A 13,964-nucleotide genomic window follows, 5' to 3' on the forward strand; every position below is an offset into this window, starting at 1 on the left:
ACATTTTCATCTGTCCCTGAGTTTTCTCAAACATGGTTTTTTTTTTTGTTTTTGTTTTTAGCCAGGTTTATTGAAATTTAGTTCACATATAATAAAATACACCAATTTTAAGTGTACAGTTTTTGTCCTTTGACAAATTATATGGTCTTAATAACTACTACCATATTAATAGAGAATACTACCACCCCAAAAAGTTTCCTTATACCCCTTGGTAATCAGTACCATTATTCCATCCCCTGGCAGCCATTGATCTGCTTTCCATTGCTACAGTTTTGTCTTTTCTAGAGGTTCATGTAAATCATACAGTATGTAGTCTTGTGTCTGGCATCTTTTAGTTAGCATAGTCTGAAGCTTAATTTTTAGAGGCTACATAGTAGGTAGTTGTCTGGATGTACTGTGCTTTATTTAACCTGTCTCCTATTATTGGACTGCAATTAGTTGCTAAAGTAAATAATTGTGTGATCAATTTTTACATAAAATCCTATCAACATCTCTAATTATATCCTTAGGATGAATTTCTAAAGTTGGAATTGCTGATCAAGATGTAATAAACATTTTAAAGCTTTGGATATTTTGCCAGTTTGTCCTTCAAAAAAATTGTTCCAGTTTACCCATGTTTTAAAATCATTGCCACTGATGATATTTCTCTGTGAAACAAAAAGTAGTCCTTTTCTGAGATCCGTCTCTCATCCTCTACCTTTAGCTTGTCTTTCTCCTTTTCACCAGGTGCCTGCTAGAAGATATTTAAGAAGATGGGTTAGGCAAGTTAGAATGCATTAGTGTACTGGGACAGTGCTTCTCAAACCTTAATGTACATATGAACCAGCCAGGGATCTTGTTAAAATGTAACTTCCAATTTGTAGGCTTACAGTAGAACTTAAGAGTTTATGGGGCTTGGGGGGGGTTTATTGGGGGAAGGGGGTTAATGTTTGTTTATTTTTGAGAGAGAGAACAAGCGAGCGCAAGCGGATGAGGGGAAGAGAGAGACTGAGACACGGAATCAGAAGCAGGCTCCAGGCTCTGAGCTGTCAGCACAAAGCCCAACACGGGGCTCGAACTCACAAACAGTGAGATCATGACCTGAGCCAAAGTTGGATGTTTAACCCACTGAGCCACCCAAGCACCCTTGAGAGTTTGTTTTTAACAAGCTCCCGATAATGCTGATTCTGATGATCACAGTCTGAGTAGCAAGGTGCTAGAATATTATGTAGTCATTCAAATTATGTTTATGAAGAGTGGTGCTGGTATAGAGATGACTTTATGTTATAATGCACAGTGAAAATGCATTTAAAAATTTATGTGGTAGGGGCGCCTGGGTGGTTCATTTGGTTAAGAGTCCGATTCCTGATTTCAGCTTAGGTCATGGTCTCACACTTCCATGGGTTTGAATCCTGCGTAGGGCTCTGTGCTGACAGTGCGAAGCCTGCTTGGAATTCTCTCTCTTCCTCTCTCTCTGTCCCTCTCCCACTCGCTCTCTCTCAAAATAAATAAGCTTTAAAAATATATGTGGCATAATTTCAACTATATAACTGTGCATAAAATAAAGACTGGAAAGATATACATATAATCATGTTAAGTATAATTGTTACTACTGTTTGGTAAAATTTGTAGATAAGTTTCATTTCCATCTTTATACTTTATGATTTTATATAATAAGCACATCATATTTTATAGGGAATCTAATAGACATTGTTGTTTACTTTGTTTTCTAGCAGTACTAATGAAGATGAGGATTTGAACCCAGAACAGAAGATAGAAAGGGAGAAGGAAAGGCGTATGGCTAACAATGCCAGAGAACGTTTACGTGTGCGGGATATTAATGAGGCATTCAAAGAGCTTGGTCGAATGTGTCAGCTCCATTTAAAGAGTGAAAAACCCCAAACAAAACTCCTTATTCTTCATCAGGCCGTGGCAGTCATCCTTAGTCTAGAACAGCAAGTCAGAGGTAAGTAGGTTCAGCAGAGATGCATAACTATTTTGCCTTAGGTAGGCAGACATTTCTTTTTCCACTTTCTCTTCTGCTTGGGAAGTTGTCTATGAATTCAACTAGTACTTCTGCCACTGCATCATCTGGATCGCGTTTTCTCTATAGTTCTTCCACCTCCATCTCACAGTAGTGGTCAATATCTGTATGCTCAATGCTTCCTACAAACCAGTAGAGTGCAATCTTACAAATGTTTCAGGGAATAGCCAGCCTCTGCTCACTGCTCAGCATTAGTGCTTTCTGCCCCTTTGTTCTTGTTCTTATTGAATCTGGTCTTCCACACTGTTAAATTTACCTGCCTAGACCTGCTTCCTTCCCTGCTGCTTCCTGTCTTCCCCATTCTCTGTACTATATTTCTTGCCTGCTTTACCCTGGGCCATTTATTATAATGGCCTGCTGGTTAATAGAATGCTTGATCATGGCCCCTCCTGGCTTTACTTCATATGAATGTCCTTTATACCCAAGTCAAAAAGGTCTCAAGGTTTTTTTATTGATCCCTGATCAGGAATGCCATGAACTTCTTGGCCTAATATGCCCTGATATGTTTGAGTGTCTCTAAGAGACACATGTATAGTTTATACTGGCTCATCCACTGCTGGCTCAGACAACTGCCCCAATAGTTTTATCTTTCAGGAAATTTGATGGAATCTTGAAGAAGCTTTCAAACTTCATTTTTTGAACAAGCATTTATTGTTCACCTCTTCTGTCCCAGTCACCTATATGCTAGACCCTAGGTTACCGATTAATATGAGCTTCCTGCCCTTGAAAGGTTTTACCATTGAGCTTGATATTTTTCATATACCTATTTGTCTTCTTATCCAGAGTTATGAATGTTTTGTCCTAAGTCTTTTTACAAAGAATTATAGGTGTGGCGTTGGGTTCTAGACCCTACCTCTAACCTCTCTTCATTAAGAGCAACTCTATCTTTCTGATGTACTGGATATTTATGTAGGGTTTTATTTAAAGAAAGTTGGAAAAGGAAAAAGAATAGGAGTAGGACAGACACTTGACAGCTATAATTGTGGATGACCCTCAGCATTGGTCACAGAAAGAATACTATTTCTGAGGAAACCAGAGTTGGGGAACTTGAACGCACTTGCAGAAAAACTTAACCATAGTAATTAACTGATCCATCCACTTCCCTCCAGTATATTTTTTTTTAAATTTTTTTTTCAACGTTTTTTATTTATTTTTGGGACAGAGAGAAACAGAGCATGAACGGGGGAGGGGCAGAGAGAGAGGGAGACACAGAATCGGAAACAGGCTCCAGGCTCCGAGCCATCAGCCCAGAGCCTGACGCGGGGCTCGAAGTCACGGGCCGCGAGATCGTGACCTGGCTGAAGTCGGACGCTTAACCGACTGCGCCACCCAGGCGCCCCTTCCCTCCAGTATATTTAATAAGAATGATGAGTAGATTATTTCATGCATAACCAATCTACCATTAAAACCAGATACTTGCTCCTAATAAAGCCATTGGAATATGTGTAAAGGGTAAATGTTAATGAAACCTGATTTTCAAAAATGTATGAACTCCCTTGGGATGTTCATAAAGACAGTCTGATTGTTGCCTGCTCATCTGTAGCAGGATCAGTGGTTTCTTGAGCCTTCAATATCTCCTGTCACTTTATCAAAGTTTTTTTGTGTTTGTTTGGTTTGGTTTTAATGTGTCTGACACCTTTTGTCTCACTCTGAAGGCAGTGAAGCACCCGTGTTTAGTGATCCCAGTACATCCATCCCGCTGCTCTGCAGACCCAGGATATTTTCTACCCTGACTCTACCCAGCCATTTACTGTCAAGACCATTCCTACCACCTGGACTGTCTGGACAGCAGTGGTGCCAAAACTTACTCCTGTATAGTACCTTTCCTTCCCACTGTTTATTAGAGCTAGAATACAGAATATTCTTAGCTTTTTGTTTAAGATCAGAGGTTCCTACTCTCAGACCTAAGTCATCAATGAGAAATACCTCTGTGTTTGGAAAAGTTATAAACTCCACCATGCCTGGGGGGATCTTATTTATTCACTTGCAAGATTTGACTTTGTAGTGGTTCCATACAAGTAGCTAGGACAGGAAAGCTGAGTCTGAAACAAGATGTCACATCTAGGCTCATCCAACTGCGTTAAAACTTTCTGGTCACTGTTAATGGGTACTGACTTTCTTCCACAGTTCTGGAAAGCTCTTTATAGGGAACCACTGACTGATTAGAGTTTGAACAGAATTTAAAATACACTGAAATATAGGGGCACTTGGGTGGCTCAGTCGGTTAGTGTCCAACTTCAGCTCAGGTCATGATCTCGCAGTTCGTGGGTTCAGGCCCCATGTCAGGTTCTGTGCTGACAGCCTGGAGCCTGCAGCCTGCTTCAGATTCTGTGTCCCTCTCTTTCTGCCCCTCACCTGCTCATGCTCTCTCTCTCTTTCTGCCCCTTCCCTACTCTCTCTCAAAAATAAATAAACATTAAAATACACTGAAATATAACCTCATTAGGGGCTACTTTCCTATTCATAAAAGCCTACCACCTTCCTCCCACTCTTACACTCTGGGCTTCAGAGCCCAGAGCTTTTATTTTACAGCTTTAATGTAAAAGCCTTGGGATCCATGCAAGATCCTTCTTGAAAGGCACTCTGATGGCTGTCTGTCAAACAGGATTTAGAACCCTTCATGCAGCCCATATACCTGCGCTTTGCTATGGCAGCACCTTTAGAGTTTAGTATAGCCACTGTCCTTCTCTGGACTTTATCTCTAGCAGTTGTGAGTTATTTTGGTAACCTGTTTATTTTTGGCAGCCTCTTTATCCCTGCAAGGGTTTCACCCACTGGTCACTGGGCCCAGCAATTTCTAGAAAGGTACACATTTTGTTTACATGACTACTTTGGACATTCTCTGGAGTCTTGTGCTCACCTTCTGCCTTGGGATAGTGCTTCAAGACTGTATCTGGCTATCTACAACCTGTCTTCCCTGGACAAGTGGCTATATATATCAGGAGGGTAATCAGCAGTGTATTCTGGAGAAGAGCAGGAGGAGTGGCTTCCCTTCCAAGCCTCAGATTTTGTCAAAGCATTTTTTTTGCCTTGGTACCTCACATACCAAATTCCATCTGGTCCCTGCCATTGCCAATTTAGGCCTTTCCATTATGACCAGTATAATGTTAACATTACAATTTTGCTGATCAATAGATTTTACATATTACTTTCAAGTTTGTACTTTCAGCTTTACTAATGATTAGATTAATGGTCAGACATTTCCTCCTCAGATTCTTTCACAGGTCTACTCAGTCAGCTTACTTCCCTTCCAGTGATAATTTGCGGACAATAGAACTGTTAGGATTTTAGTTTCCTGGTGTCTTAGGAAGTTTGAAGATAAGTGAGCAAGGACAGTGGTTCCCAAATCTGACTGGTCCCAGAATCACCTGAAGCTTTTCCTTTTCCCAAACAAATTTCCAGACCCTCCCCTCAGGATATTTTAATTTAGTTGAAATGATTTGATAATAGCATATTCATAGTCTTAGCATATTCATTGGTAATACTCCTTACTAAATCTCCACTGAAATGAATAAAAATAAAATTAGTCCACAAGGATAAATGGGAGAGAAGAAAGCATAGCAAATGAGAGAGCAAAATATGTATATATGATGGAAAGTAGACAAAGTAGTGGTAATTGACTTATTTAGAAGGAAGAAATTAAGTGGAGCAGGGAGGGATATACCAACAAGAAGCAGATAATTTTGTTCCACAAAGCTCCTAGCCCCTGAAAGGCTCTATTCTTTGGAAAAGGCAGAAGTCAAGCATTACCTGAAAACAGGAAGATTAACTGCAGGTCTGTCTGCTATGGAAAAGTTGTATCCCTGTGAGTCAAAATATTAACAGAATTCTGGACAAATAATGCTGGGTTACAGGAGATAGTGTAGCAGTGTATTTCTCTTCAGAGAAATAATTTTCTTTTTTTTTTTTTTTAAATTTTTTTTTCAACGTTTATTTATTTTTGGGACAGAGAGAGACAGAGCATGAACGGGGGAGGGGCAGAGAGAGGGAGACACAGAATCGGAAACAGGCTCCAGGCTCTGAGCCATCAGCCCAGAGCCTGACGCGGGGCTCGAACTCACGGACCGCGAGATCGTGACCTGGCTGAAGTCGGACGCTTAACCGACTGCGCCACCCAGGCGCCCCCCCAGAGAAATAATTTTCAATCTAGAATTCTGTGTGTAGTCAAACCATTAATCAAAGAGTGAAGAACAGAATAAAGATATTTCAGATATGCAAAGGCTTTAAAATTTTACCTCCCATGTGCATGTTCTCAGAAAGCTTCTGGAACCTATGCTGTAGGTAACCAATAAAGACAAAGGCACGGGAGCCAGGAAACAAAGATTCCAGCACAAGTGAGCATCAAAAGGAAGTCTCATGACAAGATCTGCTAGGCCTAGAAAATCAAGGTGCCTATTAGTCCACATTGAAAATAGAAGATGGTTAACTGCAGAAGAAAGTTTTCCAGGGAAAGAAGATGGAATTAATAGATGATACAATGGTGTCTTTGAGGTTTTAAGATAAAAAAAATGTTGACAGGCATTTGTTAGATCTGTTGGAGCATGGGTATGAGGACAAAATTAGTATTACTAGCAAGTGAAAAGCAAGGCAACTATTAACTAGAGGAAAAGCAAAAAGTCATATGAGTAAGGAAACAATGTAAAATTCTTGACTTGTGTGTTTGTCCACATAGTTATTATAAGAAATATTTACTTAGTCATAATAATGTAAGAAGTGACTATGGAGTTAGCCAAAATTTGAGCTTTGGGTAGGTTGGCTCTCTTGTAATTAATGAAATGTGAGGGAGACCATCACTTCTCATGCCCTGCAGGTAATGTCTTTCTTCTACTCACCTGTACATCAAGCCTTCTGGCTACTTAATATATTTGCTATGGGCTGCTCTCACATACCAGAAAGTATTAAAAAACACTAGCATTTGCCTTTTTTGGATCAAACTTCACATTTTCTAGAGCTTACTGTAGTATTTTCTTGGTTCTTCCAGCCCTTAGTGTTCTTTGACTAACTGGCTTACAGGATCTTGCCTAACTTGAGTTTTTGCTTCTGGTCCTTTCTAGCTATTCTGATCATGCCTGCTAGATCCTCATGTGACACAAGGTCATAGTTAGCTAACAGCAATGTTTTATTATAAGAGCAATGTGAGCCTTCTTATGAGAAAAATGTGAACCTGTTTCAATTGGAAAACTTTCAGTTCTCGCTTTCTCCTCTTTGGATTTAACATGTTAATTTATGCCCTCTCTTTGGTCTCTTTAGTCATTAGACTGCTGCCTGCCTGGTAAAGGGATGTGACACTTAATAAAAAACAAAAATCTTGGGGTGCCTGAGTGGCTTCGTTTGTTAAGCATCTGGCTTTGGCTCAGTACATGATCTCACTGTTTGTGAGTTCGAGCCCTGCATTGGACTCTGTGCTGACAGCTCAGAGCCTGGATCCTGCTTTATATTCTTTGTTTCCCTCGCTGCCCCTCCCCTGCTTGTGCTCTGTCTCTGTCTCTCAAAAATAAATGAATGTTAAAAAAATTTTTTAAAAACTATTCTTATTAGTTAGAGGTGCACAATTACTTGTTAAGAAAGCAGTTCCTGATATTTTTACATAATGATGAACATGCCTTTTTATTTTACTACTTATCCTAATAAGTGTGTACCTTTCTTTCTTCATTGATCTTCCTCATTTTATAGGCTTCATGTCTTTTCCTAAATGCAGGAGCTGAGAAAGTGAGAACTCTAAGATGAAATTTTATCATTACGTATGACTAACAGTCAGTAGAGTTAACTAGATTTACCATAATAAATACTGTTTTCATTATAAACAAGTTTTTTTAAGATTTTTTTTTTTTAACATTTTATATTTAGGTCTTCTCCACACCCAACATGGGGCTCAAACTGACAACCTTGAAATCAAGAGTCGCACACTCTACCGACTGAACCAGCCAGATGCCCTAAGATTTTTTTTTAAGTTTATTATTTTGAGAGAGAGAGAGAGAAAGTGTGTGAGTGAGAGAGAGAGAGAGAGAGAGAGAGAGCAGGGGAGGGGGCTTATAGAGAGAGGGAGAGAGAATCACAAGCAGGCTCCATGTTGTCAGCCAGAGCCCAACATGCAGCTCAAACTCAGAAACAGTGAGATCATGACCTGAGCTGAAACCAAGAGTCGGACACTTAACCGACTGAACCAACCAGGCACAACCCCCCTTCCAAAGATTACTTTTAAGTGATCTCCACACCCAGTGTGGGGCTCAAAACCATAACCCCAAGATCTAGAGTTACATGCTCCACCATTGAGCCAGCCAGGTGCCCCTTCATTGTAGACTAAGTGATCCTTTTATATTACATTAATTAGGACATTTTTAGTCAGTTTATAAAAATATATAAAACAACTTTTCACTTACACTTTATGTTATTATCAGAAACAAAAAACCAGAAGCTGTCATGAGTTGGATATCTTGTGCTTAAAAGTCACTTAAAGAAAATATAACATGATAAGTAATTCTCACATGGATTTTGATCCAGTAGGTCTCCAGTGCAATGGATTTTCTTTCCTTTTATTTTGCATAGTAAGACCCACTACTTTTAAAAATGCCCACTTCAAAAGTTCCATCTAGTTGTCTCTGCTATCTTATATACAAAGCAGTAGAGAAGGTTTTTATCACCCTTTTAATCACACCTCTAGCTATAGAAAAAACCAATCATTTATATATATATATATATATATATATATATATATGCACGAGATATGTACCAGCTACCTCTTTCCCTAGAGGAGTTGGCACATTTTTTATAGAAGATTGGCTGAGGGTATCTATTTCATCGTTTTCTGAACTGATAAAAGTCTAGGTAAAGCACAGATGTCTCTCTCCAGGTACATGGAGAATGTCAACATCTATATCAATCCCATGTACCATGTCTTAGCAGGATAGTGAGGAGACTTTGTAGACTAACATCAGCACTTGCCAAAATGTTTGAAGCAATAAAAGAACTGCCTTTGGAGGTTGATGTAGATGAAATCAAACACTTGAAGACTAAAGCATAAGTAGAAAAGGAGAAAACACCAAATACTAAAAAGCTTAAGCCTGGAGGTTCATGTAATCCGGGCGTTTGTGGGAGCACATCGTTGTTGCCTTTGTGTGATGTTATTCAGTGTGGAAATGAAGTTACAGAGAGGTAATATCCACAGAAAGAAAATAGAAGAGCAATTTGTTCAGTTTAAGACCTAAGAGTCCCTGATTCATAACTAATGACTATAATGATAAAAATTATTTTCCCCTGTTTCAGAGAGGAACCTTAACCCCAAAGCAGCCTGCCTTAAGAGAAGGGAAGAAGAAAAAGTTTCTGCCGTATCGGCAGAGCCGCCAACCACACTGCCAGGAACCCATCCTGGGCTTAGTGAAACTACCAACCCTATGGGTCATATGTAAACATCAGCCAGGTAAGTATGAGTATGAAAAGAAACAACAAGAATTTACCTGATTCATCTTTTTTTTTTTTTCAACGTTTATTTATTTTTGGGACAGAGAGAGACAGAGCATGAACGGGGGAGGGGCAGAGAGAGAGGGAGACACAGAATCGGAAACAGGCTCCAGGCTCCGAGCCATCAGCCCAGAGCGCGACGCAGGGCTCGAACTCACGGACCGCGAGATCGTGACCTGGCTGAAGTCGGACACTTAACCGACTGCGCCACCCAGGCGCCCCTACCTGATTCATCTTAAACTGAGTTAGAACCTTTGAACAGAATTCTCTGGTGGCAATGGTAATGCTAAAGGTCACATGTAATTTGAAATCCCAACAGTTTCTTTTCTGTGGTATCACCATACTTAGAAAGCCAGTGTCCTTTAATATCAAATTACTGTTCAGTGTGATAGTATCCTGTGATTTATGAAGAATTTTGGGTTCTCCTGCTCTGGATCATCATGTGTACACTCTCACATGAGTATTATTCTGATCCAAGAAGAAAATAGTGCAGTGACTCATCTGTCAAATACTTTTGCTGCCGCTCATACTCCTCATTTCTCTACTCAAAAATACTTGACTGTGATCATCAACCAGTTTTTTGTTAATCCACCTACCTCTTCTTATCATGAAATCTTTATACACAAAAGAGGCACTGTTTGCTTCCATTTGGAACGACAATGCAAGTTTGTAATATGCATCTTTCTTCCCTTGTAAGGCTATTAATTATACCTTTTGGAATCTAGTGAACATAAAGGTATTACATATGATAGAACCACAGTGCCCTTCTCTGTGGAATTTTACATGTTGAAAAACTGTTCTTTTATCTTTCTATTCATGGAGTAAACACAATTCGCTTCTGTATGATTTTTTTGTTTAACAAAATGACAAAGGTAATAGAAGTTTTTGCCCAAGTAGTTAATGTGAATCATCTTTTTTCTTAACTATATACAGGTACATGATCTATAATAATCTAAGTTGTAGTTATTATTTAGGTGGCAGAAACTAATATAGATTATAATTAAATATTTGGGACACTAGCACTTTAACTGGCAGCATGGATTAGGAATACATCTCTGGGAACCTCCCTCATTCATATAATCTGCTTACAGCAGGGTGTAGTTCTTTTCCCAGTTTCATCAACATATTAAAAGCAGTAAGGTAAAGCTGAGTGGATGGGAGGGAGGTGTGGAGCACAAAAAAATATGAAGTGCACTTTCATTTGGTCAGCTTTGAGCCTATCTCATTTTGAGCTGAAAGTGTAGAATTTGATAGTATATTTTGTAAACTACAAACATTACTCAATTCACCTTTTCCTGAAGAATTTGGTTCCTACCACCTCTACATGTATCCTTCCTGAGATCAAACTAGACCAATACTAAAGATTTCATTCGGGGACAAAAGGAAAAAAAGTTAATGTAATTATTTGTCATTTATAATTATAACACTAGCACACTGGAGAAAACCAAAACCACCTCCCCCACAAAAAATATCCAGCAACCTAATTATGCATATCAAAGAGAGACTTCAAGCAAGAGCTAGTTAGCTTACAGATCCTTAACACAAGCTATGTTTAATATTTTGTGGAAAATGTAGAATATCATGAGAAAATAAACTTGAAAGTTTTAAAATAAAAACACGCCATTGTTCCTCAATGCAAAAGTGACTTTCTAAATTGTCAGTTCATTTTAAAGAAAAGTGATGAAAGATAATTTGTGATGCTCAGGTCCCAGGTAGCCACCAGGCTGTGAAAAGAGCTGTCAGATTTATCACAAAGCCTGTGTCTCTCTCTAGTTGTACCTGTTTCCTCTTGCTCTCCTTTCTGGTCCCTCTCCAGCTCTTTCTCCTTCAGGTCTGTCTCCCTACCTTACATCTCTTCCCCTGTTTACTTCCTTTTCTTTTATGGCTTTTCTATATCTCCTACTGCTTTCATGTCTCTACCCTTATCTCTAGAATGAGGAAATTCCCACACTTAGGGTAAAATTAAACCTGAGCATTCTTACCTGTCAAAAAGAGATCAAAAATCCTTTAAAAAAAAAAAAAAGTTTCAGGATTATAAGAAATGCAGTAAATGAATTTTGTTCCATAACACTTTATAAGTTAGTGTTTATTATCTTAACATATGTTTTAAAAGTTGCTGATTTCATAAAGGTGGTTATCTGGTTTCACCTGATAACATTCAGTTCTTTATAGAACTGAATAACAGATTAAAACCAGCAAAAGACTGGCCAGCAGGAAAATGACTGCTAAAACAAAAATGGCTGATAAATGGCCTTGGGGTGACTGACCTTAAAAGCACAGATTTTGCCACCACATAATATAAAGCCAAGTAGCTTTGAATATCTCAGTTATCCATTTCTAAGAGCATAACTCTATTAGGAAACAGTACTGTTGTTAGTTTAATAAAGATGTGAAAGGTGTGATTCTTGGTAAGATTATTGTCATCAAAAATGACTAACATGGAAAATTTCAGTGTTAACAACTATGTGTATTGAGACTATAAGTGTGTAAAAAATCTGTACTAATACTAGTAAAGTTTAATAATTCATTCACTCATTGAACATTTATTGAGGATCTTCTAATGGACTGGGAATAGGGACCAATGTGAAAACAAATACCAAATGGTCCTAACTTCAGAAACTTGCTGCTTAGAGAAGATGTATAAACTATGAACACAGTATGGTGGACTGGATGTATCAGTAAAGGGATGCTTTCACATTGTCTCTCCACTGAGAAATGAACGAGTAGAACCTCAGAGCTCAGGTATTGCCAACTTGAGTGTTGCATACCATTCAAAATAAAAGTTTGCATAATTGCCCCAGCTGTCGTATAATCCTGTATCTTGTGATTGCTGTAATCACGTGATCTCCTTTAAAAATCTTACCACACCATTTCAATTACACCTTAAAAGCAATTCTGAAACTCTTTTATAAGTCATTGAGCAGACTGCTAATTTAGAATAAACCTGGTATAAATGAGAAATAACAATATCGATTTGTTTTTTTCTGGGGAGGTATTTATTTTTAACAGTGATATCCTAATTGGTTCTGTTCTTTCTCTTGGCTCTCCCTGCCACAGTTCCAGAGTTATCAGTAGGCTAGATAGAAGGTGACCTCTCCTCATAAGGACTTGGACAACTCAGATTATCTGAAGACACAAACCTGTTAGGAGGGAGAAGAAAAAACAAAACACTTGAAGCAAGAAACTCAAATGTAATCCTACGATCAAAGCAACTGGTCAACACTTCCATCAGAAGTGAAGATAGGAAGCTCATCAGATAGAACGTCAGCCCATGAAATGTTTGCAGCATGTCATTTTGTTGCAAGCAGTGTGTCGCTTCTGCACAATCAGAGACTGTCTCGTTCTCTCCACTCACCGTGGAAGTTGCCTTGTGCCTAAACTGAATTGACAAATGCATTGTAACTACAAATTTTATTTATTGTTATGGAACTGTAAGGTCTACATATAAAGGGAAAAGTTAATGTGGAAAGCTGATCTATACTCAGCTGATGCCAGCATTCGTTAAAGCTGTTCACGTGCAGAACAAAGCAGTGACAACCATTGGCCCTTAGCATTCCCGGCATACCTATTAGTGTCTTAAAAAGGAAGGGAAAAGTCTTTTGTTTGCCCTCTCCTATCCTTTTGCCATATGAATAGTGTTTTCCATGAAATAGGAAAATATTACTTGGTATAGCATTTCTCTCACTCTCATTTTTTCATTCATTTTTATTTTCTCTTTGTGGGTGTTATATTTGGTCTCTGAATCTGAATAGTTAATGGTCACAATCCAGAATCCTCATGTAGCCCTATGTGCTTTGCATATTTACCTTACAAAAATCAACAGAGACCATCTGTGACCATACCCTAGCTAAGATTTTAAAGGGGGAAATTTTGTCCCCTAGATTTTCCCCAAAATAAACATTGCTTTATTTCTAATAATAACCAAGACTTTTCAAGCTTCTAGGTTTCATAGTAAAGCTTGTAATAGCAAGAGTGTAAATTACAAGGGAAGAATCTACTTAGAAATTGCTTTGTTTTCCAAGCAGTAAGTACTACATATAGTACTTGTAAAGTGTTAGCTGTAAGTAAGCACAAAATGGATTTAAAATACAAAGAAGATTTTCAGGCTGTGATTATGGTGACTGTAACAAAACCCAGTAGTCACCGAGGCAGGTAGTGTGATAAATGAACACAGCACTCTGAGGCTAATTACCTAATGGAATACAAGAGCAATGGTCACCCGTGTTTCCTTATCCTCGCCTTTATTTCTCTGTCACTTGGATGGCTGGTCAATGGGGAGGAATTCAGTGGGTGATTTAATCAACCGCAAACCATCTGCCCCTGTCCCAAGAAGATGAGCCAGATTAGCAGTAAACCAGTGCTTGTCGGTCCATCTTAGCACAGTACATTAAGGCACCCCTCTGTTTCTAATCCTTCAGAGTTGTTTTTTAAGATATCATAATCACTTTGAACTTCCATGAAATCTGTCTTCCACCACAACAGC

The 13,964-nt window shown here is 38.7% G+C and overlaps 1 protein-coding gene across 13 annotated transcripts in view; it reads left to right on the forward strand.

Moving 5' to 3' along the window:
* Positions 1–13,964, forward strand: part of TCF12 (transcription factor 12) — a 382,333-nt gene that overhangs the window by 367,442 nt on the left and 927 nt on the right. For 8 of the 13 annotated variants that reach the window (XM_086710771.1, XM_086710774.1, XM_086710775.1 and 5 more), the window contains 3 exons: positions 1,716–1,945; positions 9,287–9,440; positions 12,539–13,964. The exon at positions 12,539–13,964 is cut by the window's right edge and continues 927 nt beyond it. In XM_086710771.1, the coding sequence (XP_086566897.1) occupies positions 1,716–1,945; positions 9,287–9,429 (373 nt within the window). In that variant the 3' untranslated portion in view covers positions 9,430–9,440; positions 12,539–13,964. Of the gene's footprint in view, positions 1–1,712; positions 1,946–9,286; positions 9,478–9,706; positions 10,580–12,538 lie in introns of those variants that run through there. The other 5 variants (XM_086710773.1, XM_086710776.1, XM_025918943.2 and 2 more) reach the window with 2 other exon arrangements.

The sequence above is a fragment of the Puma concolor genome, chromosome B3 (genome assembly GCF_028749965.1).
Source record: "Puma concolor isolate L17-30 chromosome B3, mPumCon1.1.hap2, whole genome shotgun sequence".
Lineage (NCBI taxonomy): Eukaryota > Metazoa > Chordata > Mammalia > Carnivora > Felidae > Puma > Puma concolor.